The sequence below is a fragment of the Spathaspora passalidarum genome (genome assembly GCF_000223485.1).
Source record: "Spathaspora passalidarum NRRL Y-27907 unplaced genomic scaffold SPAPAscaffold_6, whole genome shotgun sequence".
Classification (NCBI taxonomy): Eukaryota; Fungi; Ascomycota; class Pichiomycetes; order Serinales; family Debaryomycetaceae; genus Spathaspora; species Spathaspora passalidarum.
This window is the reverse complement of record NW_006767430.1, coordinates 691,970-707,134: the sequence shown is the minus strand read 5'-3', so window position 1 is coordinate 707,134 and position 15,165 is coordinate 691,970. Positions and strand designations below refer to the sequence as shown.

General features: G+C 35.5%; 5 protein-coding genes across 5 annotated transcripts; 2 read left to right on the top strand and 3 right to left on the bottom strand. All coding sequences in view use genetic code 12, as the record gives it.

The window, feature by feature from the left end:
* Window positions 1–777: 777 nt before the first annotated feature.
* On the bottom strand, window positions 778–2,676 carry SPAPADRAFT_62867 (uncharacterized protein; the record flags this gene model as incomplete). The annotated part of the gene is made up of 1 exon (XM_007376931.1): window positions 778–2,676. One exon carries the CDS (start codon window positions 2,601–2,603, stop codon window positions 1,482–1,484), a length of 1,122 nt encoding a protein of 373 aa, XP_007376993.1.
* SPAPADRAFT_142119 (uncharacterized protein) lies at window positions 820–1,362 on the top strand (the record flags this gene model as incomplete). Its single annotated transcript, XM_007376932.1, has 1 exon — window positions 820–1,362. One exon carries the CDS (start codon window positions 820–822, stop codon window positions 1,360–1,362), a length of 543 nt encoding a protein of 180 aa, XP_007376994.1.
* Window positions 2,677–5,800: 3,124 nt separating the features above from the next.
* On the bottom strand, window positions 5,801–6,504 carry SPAPADRAFT_62866 (uncharacterized protein; the record flags this gene model as incomplete). The annotated part of the gene is made up of 1 exon (XM_007376930.1): window positions 5,801–6,504. The coding sequence occupies one exon, from the start codon at window positions 6,389–6,391 to the stop codon at window positions 5,873–5,875; it is 519 nt and encodes a 172-aa protein (XP_007376992.1).
* Window positions 6,505–10,053: 3,549 nt separating this feature from the next.
* On the bottom strand, window positions 10,054–13,891 carry SPAPADRAFT_72847 (uncharacterized protein; the record flags this gene model as incomplete). The annotated part of the gene is made up of 2 exons (XM_007376928.1): window positions 10,054–13,780; window positions 13,829–13,891. 2 exons carry the CDS (start codon window positions 13,889–13,891, stop codon window positions 12,236–12,238), a joined length of 1,608 nt encoding a protein of 535 aa, XP_007376990.1.
* Window positions 10,084–12,298, top strand: SPAPADRAFT_62865 (uncharacterized protein; the record flags this gene model as incomplete). Its single annotated transcript, XM_007376929.1, has 1 exon — window positions 10,084–12,298. One exon carries the CDS (start codon window positions 10,233–10,235, stop codon window positions 11,700–11,702), a length of 1,470 nt encoding a protein of 489 aa, XP_007376991.1.
* Window positions 13,892–15,165: the final 1,274 nt, after the last annotated feature.

Sequence of the window (15,165 nt, the reverse complement as noted above, 5' to 3'; positions counted from 1 at the left end):
AGACTAGTTTCAACCTTAAGGAGTTCCGAAATATCAATCGAAAAATTCCCTTGTAATTTGTTTTCACTGAATCGGACTCTGACTAAATTTGTAGTCCATTGGATTACAGGCTTAGTAACAATTGTTGGTTGGTTTTGAATGTAGCCATGGTCCTTTTGTGCATACCTTCTTGGAATTATGTTTTCTAAGTTCAATACGGTGATTCTATTCAGTAGTCCTGGATTTTTCACTAGACCTAAATCAATATCTGGCAACTCTATTGACAAATTTTGAATTTGATAGTTTATATAGTTGAAAATCAGCAAGAAAAGGAAAAATACGAGTACGTAGGAGATATTTCCTGCTGAAGCTTCCCAATTTGAATTCCACAACCAGTTAATACTTGATCCAATCGAACTTACTATATTTTTGGAGCTTTTATGTGATTTTGTCATTTTGTAACTGGCAACGTTCAAGTGATTGCAAAAAAAAAAGAGAGTACAAAAATGAGTCAGGGACTATGTAGTGCAATATAACAGATAAATTCAAGAAGTTACTTTTTTTTGGAAAAGTCTCTATGCCACATTAAAAGGTATAAATGACTAACTATTGAACCAGAATTTGAGGGAAACATCTATACAGCTGTATATAGTTTTTATTTGTACTTCAATGGGGAAACAGTGCTACTATATATCTTGCCAAAAGAATTTAAACACTATATGCAGGTCGCCATCGAATTCTAGCTGCCAATTCTTTTTTTTTTTTTCACTTAGTCTTATCAAAAATAGCTAAGGTTTAAGGATATTGTTATTATTATATCATCAACCATTAGTATTAGACATGCCTTTAGCTCATAATTTAAATAAGGTAACAAAGAACTTGTCCAAATCCACTGGGCAAATGCATATAAAAGGACGAAAGTTCAAGCAGTTAAACCGAGCAACCTTGAGAGATAAAAAGATCAATGAAAGGAAACTCAAGACTTTGCAACAGAAGGAAAACGAATTAGCCATAGTATTTTTCTTACAAAAGTTGATTAATGATGACGATGACTTCAAAGTCCAAGAAACCTTTTCCTTGGAAGAAATCAAAGAATTTATTGAATTGTTCATTGGTAGATTTGATGATGAATTGGAAGAATTACGAGCCGCCAGAAGACCAGGAAGACCAGCAACTTCAAGACAACAAATATTAGAAGAAAAAGTCAAGCATGATAGACAAGTGTATGCTACTGGTGTCAAAGTACCAGATTTAGCCGATAAAGAAACAGTACAAAGATTGCGATTATGGAATGGAACCACTGGGGGAGCTACTATTATGAAATTCGTACATGTTTCTAAAGATATGACTGAATTTGCAACTGCTGAAGTTGAAATGAAATAGATAAGTGCCTACAGTATCTACATTAGATAAAAAACAACAACAAATAATATAGATCTTTCGAGAACTTGTATAAAATGCAAACTATCAGCAGCTTTTAGCTAAAATGTCCAGACTTAGACTTATTTGCTGCTCCAAAGTAAACCACGCCACCACGAAGATTCGGTGTTTGACTCAGATTCCAGATTTGAATCAACAACAACGTCTTTAAACTCTTCCTTTCCAAAGACCAGTGTAGAAACGCGAGTCGAAGGAGTATCTTGTGGGATTGTGACTGTAAATGGAGTTGGTGGATTGCTTGCAACCATAATATCACCCTTGTCCTTTATCTCTTCTTCTTTCACGACGGTTGGGTCCTCCAACAAGAAATTAACCCCAACCAAACTGACCAAAACAAATCCAGTAACTGCAAAAAGACTCTTGACTTTATCATATAGAGTTCCACGTCTATTTCTACGCGATCTAGCCATGACAAAGTACTTCTTGGTTCCATCAAATTTACTCCCTACTATCTTCCAGTTCTTTTTCTGTAATTTCTTGATACTCCTGATTGGCTTAACGAGTTCTTCCTCGCGGAATTTGTTCAAAGCTTCAAAAATATTCTCCTTGGGTAAATAACCATCAATAAATTCCTTCTCAGTAGGGATAGCTTCCCCATTCATGTTAATCAAAATGAAACTGTAGTCATCGTTTTTGATATTGTTGAAATCAATATTTTCATGAGAGAAGGCTTTACTCCATTCGAAAGCTTCACTTTCACGTTTTCTACTTTCATCTTCCTTCTTTATTTGCTTTAAGAACGATTCCAAATCACGAGTATCGATTATTTCATCATCATATTGTCTAGAAGAAGCGAGCCTTTGAGAATCTTCAGAATGAATACGTCCTTTGATTTTAAACGGAGCTTTCATTTGTTCAAGTTCATCTTCGGTAGTAACAATATTCTTTTTAGGTGCTGTATTGGAATGATCTTCGTGTAATGCAGTATGAACTCCTTGCTTGACAGAATCCACCATAGTAGCATCCCTAACAAACTTGAAATCAGCTCCAGTTTCTTGTTTGTTTAAAATCTTTAACAAATTCTCACTATCATGATACTTCGCACGAGGTACAACTGGCTTCTTGAAGTCATTAAGGTCAAACTTGGTATCAATAGGTTGAAATGTCGCTTGGGTCTTATCATATTCCAAAGTTTCAATTAAGTCTGTATAAATTCCTTCAATTTCCGTTGGTGTTATTGTCATTCTTTTTTCGGGGTGGACCTTAATAAAGTCAAATAAACGATACAAGAAAGTAGGATAATGTTGAATCTTATAATTATTCTCTCCTAATTCATCAATAACAGTAACTTTGTATAAATATTCGGGTGAATTTTTATCCAAACCATTTATATATTCCTCACAAAAATCGTGGAACATTTCCAAGCTCATATTGTCGTAATCTTGTATTGGATCCAATAAAGACAGGACAATATCATACGAATTATTCCGGAGATAAGCAACATGCTGACCAATAATTGAAGGTTGGGCTTCACGAATCGATTTCTTACTAGGTTTAGCCGATTCAAATTCCATAAATTTAAATGCACTCGAAATAACAGCATCTAATGCACCAGCATGTCCATTATTATGTTTAAATAATCTTGCCAAGTTAATATAGAGTTTTCTCCAAATAATTCTCTTTTCAAGGTCAAGATCTTCGTCATTAGCCATGGATTCAATTTTGCTCAAAATTGCATTTGTGGATGTATTTTCAAACTTGGACACTTCAAGTGCAACTTTCAACTGACACAATTCAACAAAGTATTCTTCCAAGAAGAAATCGTCGGGGATCTGTTTATATTCACGAGATTTATTAGCTAGTGATGATTCAAGGTTTCCAAACACATCATGGTTTAACAACACCGAATTAAGGATTTCCAAACAGTTTGATGAATTACCTCTACAAAACTTACTCAACCTGTACTCAAGATTGAGTAAATTGTAGTAATCAACATTACCAGGTAATACTTGAGACTCGTTTACGACGTCTTGAATCAATTGTGAAAATTTCTTCATAAATAAATCCTTATTCAGGAAAGATCCAAGTTCTGACTTCAAGTACTTGATTTCTTCAATATACAGTTCTAATGACATTGTATCGGGGATTTGCTTGTACACATCCTGTTTCTTATAATCTTCAAGCAAATCATCCAAAACATATAAATCCCGAGCATAATACTCTTTTGAAGCGATCAAGACCTGAGATAAATGCTTCATTTTTTCGAGATCAACATCCTCATCGAATTGCCCTAATCTAATCAGCACAACTGCGTTCTTGAATGCCTTTTCATCAACATCTTTGAAATTCTTTCCCAAGCTAGACCTGAATGATTTAAGGTATTCAGAGTATTTCCATAATTGTTCATAATTAGGAATACGATAGTACGAGGGACAACCAATAGCTTTACAATACGCACTTGCAACTTTGGCACTAGTGAAAAACCTGCCAACATACTTGCTATCTACTCCTAGAGCTTCAAGACCTGGTAAGCGTTCTTTAATCTCTTTCCATTTGATTTCGTTCAAGTTCCTAAGTTGATCAAGTGGGATAGCTTTCAGAACCAAAGCACTAAACAAATAATTATCTTGTAATTGATTAGAAACAGAACACATTTTAAACCAAGAATAGTCACTGAAATATTCCAATGCTTGTGGATCTTTGATAATTGCAATAGTACAACCTTGCAAGAGTTGTTCAGCACTTTGTTTCAATCCCGGTGGCTTCGTTGAATCATTTGCAATGGCAGAAATAGTAGGGGCAATCTCGTAAAAGTCTGTAGATTTATCAATCAAGCCAACAGAAGCAAGTAAGTGCCATTTTCCAGCAAGTGCTGAGACAGCTTCTTTAGTTCTCAGCTTATCCAATGCAACAAGATGCTCTCTATAGGTTGCATACAGTGGATTTTGAATAATGCTGACAATTTCAGTAATATTCAAATTAACATTAGTTAAAATATTAATTAACTGTTGATAACGCAGCAATGTCACTTTGTTTCGGAAATAGACCGAATCGTGAAATTCATGAGCAAGATGTCTTTTCAGGTTAGTGATATCTTCCAAATATTTGATTAATTCATAAACCGAGCTTGCTTCTTCAAGATGATACTTCTTTATCAATGACAAAATTTCTTGATCAAACCATATGAGGCCACTTTGCAAAAAGTTAACTCCTGCTCTATATGTTCCGGTATCCACGATATAATTCTCTAAGATAATGGTAAAGTTGGGGTTCAGGGTAGCTTGCAAGAGTCGCGTCAAATAACCACACATGTTGTCGTACTTGTTGATATTATCTTTTCTGATTTCTGGAATAGCACCATTATCATAATAGTGCTTGAAGTTAGTAAGAACATATAATAATTCTTGATTAGTCAAATGCCAAGGACTGCGATCACTGTTGTTTTGAAGAATTGATAAATATTTCCGTAAAGTCATTAATTCGTTATAATAGTGATCGAGTTTCTTTACCGACAACGCCTCTTTAGCATCCCCAGTATCAATTACATACTCTTCCGTACGGAACATGGGAGCAATCACAGGTTGTTGTTTCAGTAATTCTTCATTTGCTTCTCTGATAGCTGTTCTCACCAACTGCTTGCTGATTCGGAATTGTTCTTGCAAGGCCACATCTTCAGGAATTAGTGATGCTTTCTTTGCTAGTTTCTTCTTGGAAGTTTTCTTAAGGGTGATCAAATCAATTTCAAATTCAGAATCATCATTGGAATACTTCATAGAACTGGCAAATTTCCTAATTGACAATTGAGGGGTAGTGATAAATTGATCAGAAATCTTGACACCATAACTATTGGTATATAGGGAAATGCCTCTGCCATAAATGGCCACGGACCCAAGGGCGATTCTTGCAACCGCCACAGGAGTAGCGCTCGTGTGAGTAAAAATCACTCTGGACCTAGCTATGGTGCGTCTCAGAAGCATTGAGGGTAGTATGAATGATTTTAGTCAAATACAGGTAAAGATCGATTTAAAAAAAAGGGCAGCTAAAAATTTCTAATCAATATTAGTTATGAAAAAGGTGAAACATTTGGGATCATCCGTTTAGGGAGTCAAAATTTGTGTGAGGGGATTTTTAGTTGATAGCATGGGGGGTTTGACACAACATCCATACTTACATACTAGATTAGATATCCGGATCTGGAAGCAAACGCAACCAAATTAGAATCTTGATAAGAGATTATACACATGTATCGGAAAAAGCATCTTACCGTGTATTAGATGATCTAGATCAACAGGGTATATCTAATGATTTGTATTGCTATAACCTAGATTATCCAATAGTGAACATAAGCGTGATGCGAGGTCCGATCTTCGGCCGAGCAATCAAGGGGGGGGAGAAAAGCCCTATGGGTAGACGAGGCATTTTGTTACCTACATAATTTGTTACACAAATATCTATCAAAACACCTGACTATAATTAATTATTATGTAAGTAGTTGACCAGCAACTTTACTGTCTTAGTTCGCTGTGTAGTGTTGCAAATATGGATCATCTTGCGCAACCTTAAATGACAGGGTTTCGAGCTCAGAAGCATTGTCTAATCTCAATTTTAAGTATTTATCAAGTATAGTGGCATCAGAAAACATAGTTATAAAATCTTGCTTCTGCAAATGTGCCAACATATAATGAATACCGTCTGCATAATGTAAACTCATTAAATCAAAACAATCGCCTAGTTTCTCAGGAAGATTTGCAATACCAGCATCAGCGATATATTTCTCCAATGGTACTCCGATATGCAATAAAGAACTAAACACGTAATTTCTCATTGAATCTTTGGAAACTACATGGATATCAGGATGATGAACTTGTAGACCTTGGTTATATTCTCGACTTGAAACAACATATGACCCCCATTCACTCAATACCTCATTTGCAGCATGACGTATAACCAGAGATTGACTCGAATCATGAGCTAATGAATATAACTTGGGTGCCAGTTTATAAAAGTCGTTGATATCGGGAATGAGGTCCATAAAAAGGAGTAAATTAACGAAATGAGTGTTGGAATGTCCTACATCATACCATGTATGACCAGATTGACAGTCTAAGAAGTGAATATATTTGTCAAGATATGGGTGCTGCAAAATGTGTCGAAGGACAATGGTATTAAATCTATTGTGCTTATCCAATATTTCGATGAACCTGACTAATTGTACGTTTGCAACTGAGTTCTTGAACCAAGTTGAATCAACTGTGTGATGGCTATGAAGAAACTGCTGAATCTTTTTAAGTTCAGTTTCCAACTTTTGTGCCAACTCTTCAAACGTTTGAATGTCATTAAAACTATCATATTTTATATAATAGTATTTGACAATATCAATAACATAATCTAACTTATCTTCAAAAAGGCTGATTATTTGTTCACTAAATTCAATTTCCAGGGTTATAAGGGCCATATTTCTAGCTATATTGGGATCATCGTCTAATAATTTCAATAATCGTTTGCACATATTACGATAATAACGCATGTTGTTTGGAGGAATTATCCCATCATTCATGCATTCCTGATGAAATAATTTCAAATAATGTTTCAAATCTGTGGCCAGATATTTGGACAAGTAGTAATCTTTATCCTTTGACTTGATAAATTCTTGAAAAGCTGCGATTTCTGGATAATAGTCAAAATAGAAATGGAAATAATCTCTGTGAGCTCCTAGGTAATCCATAAAATAAAAGGGCTTTTCGTAAACGTGATAAGGATGCTGTGCTTTAATTAATGCGGGAACCACTGGCCGTTCATGATCGCTTTCTTGATCACCAAGAAATTTTGGATTAAACACAGGACGATTAGATTCGATACTTGTTCTTGATGGGAATAACTTTAGGCTATTGCATTTGGTTAAATTAACTTGGAATACTGGGTTGTCTTTCCACAGTTTAGTAGATGTAACTTGTCTAATGGGATAAACTAACTTTTCTTCTACTGTAGCCACAGCAAATCTTTTTGTAATAAGAGTTAGCACTCTTGGGTGGATTCCTCGACGGGAACTTGTTCTGATTTCGTTAGATAGCATGATAAACAATGTGTATACTACGGAATAGCAAGAATAGGAAGAATGTCTGTAGTTTAAAAGAATAAGGTTGATAAGTTTCTTGGGAGTTGTTAAATCTAAAGTCCTTTTTTTTTTTTTTGCTACAACAGTTTCTGTGGGGCAAATAGTGTGGGGGATGCGGGCACCACCACAAGCGATCACTCCGAAAAATAAATCTTCACGGTGGTGGTGGTAGTGGTGGTGGTTGTAACTGTATGTTAACTTATAATTGGGAGAATTATGCAATAGCGTCTATATATGCCAAACTCCGATACAGACCTCCATGATCAAACTGACTTGATGATATTAGCACATCTATGCGAAATTAAATATACAAGCATTTCCGTTGAGTTGTCCCCTTCAGTTTTCGACGTACGGTTATGTTGCGCTCCTATTACTGAAAAGAGAAAAGGTTTGTTCCTATGGGAGCAAGGACGAGCAACAGAACTAAGAAATAAGAAAATCCCGCTATGATGATGTAGTGTGGGGTAAAAGTACCAAATTAAGAAAAAAAAAATCGTAAGATTAAGTTATGGGGGAAATTTTTCTTGGATAGGATGGTGCTTACTTAGCGTTACACGTTACTTTAGGAGACACTGTAGTCAGTATCAGTATACGGATAATCCATTCTTTTAAAAGGGGGAGACTCCTTACTTTGACTCAAATTAAGAATCCAGTCATAGTCTAAAGTTCCGGAACAACAATATGTACAACCATGTTTCACATGAGAATATATCGTATGGTGTTTGTTTTGCATACTTCAGGAACAAGAAATATCTTATTAGCTCATCTAAAGGTATCTTGGAATACACCGTGTAGTCAAGCAAGATGTTAGGAAAGACCCCGGAACAACGACTTAGAAGTTTGGTTTTGAATTTTATATGCAGCAAGGATTAAATGGTGGTGTTGCATAGTTAGGCAGAGATGAAAGGGTTAGCTCGCATATTTTAAAGTTGTTGTATAATGAGTGTAAAAATTGGTTTAGAGCAATTAAAGGCTATCTGATTTAAATAGTCGATTGAACATGACCCGAGGAGATTTGGCTCAAGATCCATTCAGATCTGTGGTGGCGGTGTACTGTTCGTAAGAAAGATTTAACTAGAATTCGGTTGTTGTGTCCTCAACTAGGAAAAATAAGAGTCTCCCTTACAACAAAACAAACTCCGAAAAATTATCTTGAAACATCTACAATTATAACCGAGTTAACATTCTAAAAGAAATAGTAGCAATGAATACATACAATGGACGTCACTACTGATTAGCCGTGGCTATTTCCTCTAAGAAATGATTACACGTGAGAAGCCTAAAGGGTTTGATTCATAGTTCTCTCTTGTAAATGACATAACAAACCAACCAGTGTTGTTAAGTTAATCTCGAGGAAATAATCAGGATCTCTTTTTTGTAGATTCCTATAATAAATAAAAAAGAAATGTTCTGGTTAATTAGCTTCCTGTGCTGGTGACTGGAAGAAATAAGGTTCAGTCACACTGGTTCGAAATAACCGTGACGTCAATCTCAGGTGCGGCGTTCTAATTAATTACCAACTGCCGTTTGTGAAATTGTAAACACGGTATCGCGTAGATTCGGGTTGACAAGATAGATAGGGCACCACGTAAACCCTTCCGAAAGCAGTAGGGCTGCCTTAAAAAATTAAAAATCTCATGACCCTAATAAAAAAAAAAATTTTTTTGTACTTGCCGCCCCCCCATACTTAATTTGTTATGCCTTAATCCATAACTAACTTCCACATGGATTATTGTTGTCCTTTCAGAACACAAAATGGTTAAGGGTTATGCTATACTTAGTGCGTGTTGCTGTCTCGAAAAATCACAAAACCCAAAAGTGCATCCTCGTTTTCCTAAAATTAGCTATAATTATTATTTATGGAAATTCATCTTCTGGAAAGTTTCCTAACTAGGCTTATTGGACTAAAAATATTATTAGAAGATTATCATATGTTCCTGCCGCAGAAAACAACCCTACCAGCAGTAAACAATAGTAAACACACTATCCCCAGTCAGGAGAAAAAACTAAAGACTTAAAATAAAAAAAAGAAATTTTTGAAACTAGAGTTAGTGTTTTTATTTTTGTTCTATGGGTTGTAAGCGTGGGATGAGAGAGGGGGCATAAGTGGGACAGAGGGGGAATTGGGACAAAAAAAAATTCCAGTCCTTGGCAAGCACTACCGTACAACCCTGCGGATATTGAAAAAAAAAAACATCGTTCGTAGAAACACAAAAACAAAAAATAACTTGTTTATTAACTATGTAACGGTTTGCAAACATGCATCGAAATTCATTCATAAATTTCTTTTTTTTATTATTTTTTCTTTCTTTTTACACGGTTAGCAATCAATTTTTTTTAATTGCTAGGGCTTTTTAAATATAACCGAATACGGTTTTCAAAATTTCAAAGTTTATATAAACAATTCATTTGAAAACAACTCCTTTTTTTAATAAAGACAATAGCGGTGGCAACGAAGAAAAGGACCTGTGTTTTACTTTACTACAACAAAGCACACATCACAAAAAGCCACCACATCCTTCATTTTGAGAGAAAACGTTTTTTTCTCTTTAGCGAAAATAATTTAAAAGAAAAAAAAAAAAGAAAACCACCACATTTTTTTTCTTATTTATCCACAGCCTAATAACAAATATAAACATATATCTCTAACCGAGATCAGGTAGACATAGACTTACATCCTACTATAGAACAACATCAACCCAGCCTACTATCCCCCTTGTTCAACACATTACATGCATTCAGATAGAGTAACAAACCAATGGAGATGGCTAATACTTTAATGAGATCATCTTCAATGTCAAATGGGACAACCCAAACATCGAGAACGTCCTCATCCACAATTATGGCTGATACCAGTTCGTCGAAATCATCAATAACAACCTGTACCCCAGTGCCAACCAAACCATACAACAATATCAACAGCTACCCAGTCTCAGTGGTACCCACCCCTTCTACAACACCAGTACAGGCTTGTCCTCCACTTGACGAATTGGTCAATGATTGTTTTCTTGACTCAATAGGTCAATTGGAAGATCCAGTTAAAGTAGCATTTGTCAAGAAATTTAATGATTACTTGATCAAACAACACTGTCAAGAAAACCTTCATTTCCTAATCGATATCTTCAATTATGAACTTTATTACAATAAGATCTTCCCTGATTCAAACACATACAATGCTGATAAGGAAAGGTTGAATAGTGCCCCCAATGCCAGTTTATTAGGCTACATCACCAGCAACACTTCATCCGTTGATTCTTTACTTAAAGTTAAACGAGACTCAATATCCACCACCATTTCCAAAAGATATTCAATTACCTCCACTGACGACTTGGATCCTCAAGAAATGTTTGTATCTACCATCGATGATTTGGATGCTAATGAATACGCCCAATTCAATGTAAATATATGGGAAGAATTTGGACAACGTCAAATCGAAGACGAAGATGATGAAGACAGTAGTCAGTATGTCGGAGATGATGCTACATTCACCGAAGACGAAGAAGTCGAGGCATTGAATAGTAGATGGCACTATATCATGCATACTTATATCAAACACGAATCAATTCAACAAATCAACATTTCCCAAAAATTATTTAAAGAAATCGTGGAAGAATCTTCCCACTCCGGTGTTCATAACCCATTAACATTAATCAAAGCAAGAAACGAAACCCTTCGTATGCTTAAGGAAAATGGCTACTTATCATTTGTAAGTCATTGTAAAAGAGAACGTGCTAGTAGTAACCAACCAAGTCCAACCGTTAGCACTTTACCTAATTCACCAAGTTCATTGAGTTTAGAAGGATCTCCTGGAAACACCATTGCAAAGCCAAAGTCTATTCCAAGAGCAACTTCACCATTACAATCTAGCATCAATAACAGCAACAGCAGTTTATCACATAGTTCATCATTAATTTCCAAACTTTCCAGCTTGCCCAAGAGAAACCGGGGACCTCTCTTTTCATCCGCATCTTCCGATGAGTATCAAGCACCAACTCCATCATCAATCAACAACATATTATCTCATTTGAAACTCAGTGAAACCACCACTACCAACAATAACAGTGTTGCTAGTACCAGCTCCAGAAATGTTGATAGTGCCTCTAGTAGTAAACGTCAATCTAGAAGTACCACCCCCAAAATTTCATCATCAAATGGTACCAACTCACCATCATCAGGCAAGGAAGATTCTTCTAGTTTGAGCTTCAAATTTTGGTCAAGAAGGAAATGATCGGTGATGATTTAATATTTATTGTATTATATTTATAGAGATTTATAGAGCTTCAATATACTAGTAATTACAGGATTAATCAAATATTATTTTGTAATCAGCATGGAAATAAAAACACTATTCCACATTTCACGTACTTTAACATGATGAAAAATTGGCACTTTTTTTTGTAGTTAGAGTGGCCCATTCTCTAAATGAAATAGTTCAATTAATGGACGACTAGCAAATAGCCACCACTACTATAATAAAGTTACTATTTGAGATGAAAAGAAAAAGAGAAAAGGTTTCACAAAGCTCAGTGGCGTTTAAGCCGTGTTCAGAGCAAATAAAATGATATTCTATGGCGATAAAGTGAGAACATGTGTTACTAATCCCAGAGGTTTAAGAGAAGAGGTCTTGGGTAATATTAGTTCCTGTCTGGTTTTAGTGTAAGAAACTTCGATTCTTGATATCTTGTTGCCAGGAAAAGAACAACAGAATTACATAATATCTGAGAAATGCTTTTGTACTTATTCTCTAAATACTAATACACATTAATGAACAAAGAAGAAATCCAATCTTCTAGCACCTTCGTCGTTGGTTGTATGACGATAAGTTACTTGCTCTTCCTCAGACATGGCATTCCAAATCTTAGCCTTGCTCTTATTTCTCCAAATGTAGTACAATTTAGTTAATAACAAAACACCAATGGTACCAATAGTGATGAAGAAAATTTGCATATTACCACGATGATACAATGGCAAATCATCTTGTCTATAAATGTTATTTCCGACAACCCCACCCAATTGGACAAACATATTATAAACTGCAGATGCAATAGATCTGGTTCTAACCGAGTTGGAGTTTCTGGAAACCCATGCGACACAAATAGCATGGATATAAGGTTGTCCCAAGTATAAAGTGTTCAAAGTCCATGTTGGCCAAACTTTGACACCGGCACCAGGCCACCATCTAATTATGGCAATCAATGGAAGACAATAAAGTGGAGCAAGAGTACATACTAATGATCTTTCATTAACAAATTCAGAAAGCCAAGTAATTGACAATAAAAAGATGATATGGATAACTTGGTTAGGGATATTAAGTAAATTAGTGTTGAAAGTGTCAAATCCCAAACGTCTATTAATCAACCCAAAATAAGCCCCAAATGTACCCAGTCCAATATAAGCAATAACACCGATAGCATATATTGGCCAAAGATCAAAATCAATAAGGGATTTGAACAACATCTTTGGTGTTAAGCCTTGACGATTGTGCATGGTACCTTTAGATGGATCATCTCTAAGAATACGATTAACGACAATTTTAACCTCACGATCAGAAAACCAACCCTTGGGATGCATCCAATTCTTTGTTTGGACTGCTGAAGGAACCATCATGTAGAATGAAGAAATACCAATAAGTAAGGTAACAATACCTTCAATTAAGAATAACCATCTCCAACCAGCCCAGCCAGCAACCCCTCTCATTCTTAAAATACCAAAAGCCAAAAGAGAAGTGAAAATACCAACAAATGACAAAGTGGTCCAGAACCAAGATAACCTCACTGGTAACTCCTTACTGTTGAAGAAATAACTCAACCACAACACCAAATCAGCAATGAATCCACCTTCTAAAGCTCCAATTATAGCTCTGGTAATGTAGAAAGAAGTTTTACCTCTAAGAGCAGCCTGAGACATAGCAACAATACTCCAAACACAAATTTGGAAAGGGATGAAAATATCTGGACCTAAGGCCTTAGAAATTAATTGGGATGGGACTTCAGCAAGAAGAAAACATACTGTGAAAATAGTATTACCAGTGTTATAATCATTAGTAGTTAAACCTAAATCGTCTAACATATTATCCGTGACGGCTTGACCCAAGTTACCTCTGTCTATTTGTAATCCAACAAACATAAGGCATGCAGCGGCGGCAACTCTAAAGTTAAGCTTTCTAATAAGCTTCTTTTCTTCTTCCTCAGTCCATTCGAAATGAGGATCAAATGCTGAATAACTTTCATATTTGGAGTCAATATACACCTGACGGTAGTATTCTTCAACTTTTGGATCTAAGAATGGGTTTTTAGCAAGTTGGTTCTTCTCAGAATCTCCAGAAGAACTGGAATCAATAGCAGTAATATTTACAAATTCATCCTTCTTATCAGCAACAGGGGGGATTTTTTCCAAGGAGTTGATTGATCGAGCCATTGTGGATAGTTGGTTAATGAAAGTAAAATTTTTCAAACCATGATTCAAGGGGGGGGGGTATTTATAATATTCGATCTCGTATAGGTTAATTCAATACTAAATTACAACTGATTTATTGCAACAATTGAAAAATTAAAAGAGTACAGTGGTGGTATAAAAGTTGTGGTGGATTCATTAGTAATGAAAGATTTAATTGTGGCTGCAAATAACAAAATTTAAAGAAAAACAATCATGATAAAAAGTGCGGCTGCAAAATCAACAATGGAAACAATAAAGTCAGGCTCCTGGACGTTTAGGTGGCATTTTGAAGTGTGGTGAATACGAAAGAACGATCTGATTCAATTGCATCACAATAAGGGTGACTCCCATCATTACCGGTTGAAATTACACCACAAGTTTATACCCACCCCCCTGTTTGATTAATGTTCAATTAAGCTCTCATAAGCTTTATATTGGAAAATGCCAAGAAAATCTAAATGCCACAAAAATTTCTCTTTATTCCCCATGACTTTGACAGGTAATATGGAAATTCTTGGCATTATATCCGTTATTACCGATAATATCAGAATATGAAACTAAAACTTGTTCATTATAAAAAAGCGGATTAATTTACTTGGATAAGGAATCCACAGAAGTGTAATCAAGTTACAATGAGTGGAAATAGGAATATAATTATTTGCTGACAATTATCCATGCCGTTAACGGTGGAATTTTTTTTATTGTGCTACCCCCACTTTTTTGTCGACATAAATTCGGAAGTTGTGGACCTGAGGCTTGTTGTGAAAATTAGATCGCGCAATAGTTGCATTCTTAATAGCTCCCTAATTTGGATTACTGTGATGCTGCACGATTCAACCTGACACAACCTTTGGGCGGGAATTTCAACCGAAGGCTTTTTTGTGTCTATCCACTGATGTAAGTAAAACGTGCTGAAAGGTTTGTCTGACTGGGGAACGTAACCAAAATGTTGTTCGTTATAACCTTTTCTTTGATTGCGGATGCAACTTGGGCTATACCTAATCCGACTCTTACCTAACAGATTGCATACTGAAATCAAGTCACTTGCATGAGTATGAATTAGCAATAGAGAAAAATTTAGAAGTATTGACAGCGACTAGGATAAAAACAAGAATGTTACAGTGCACAACAACCTACTCCAGCTTTCAATTCCAAAGAATAATTATAATCTTTAATTTACATTTCTGCAAACGGAATACCTTCTTAGTACCCTTATATTTAAATAAAGTATTATAATAAAGTATGCCAACTATTAC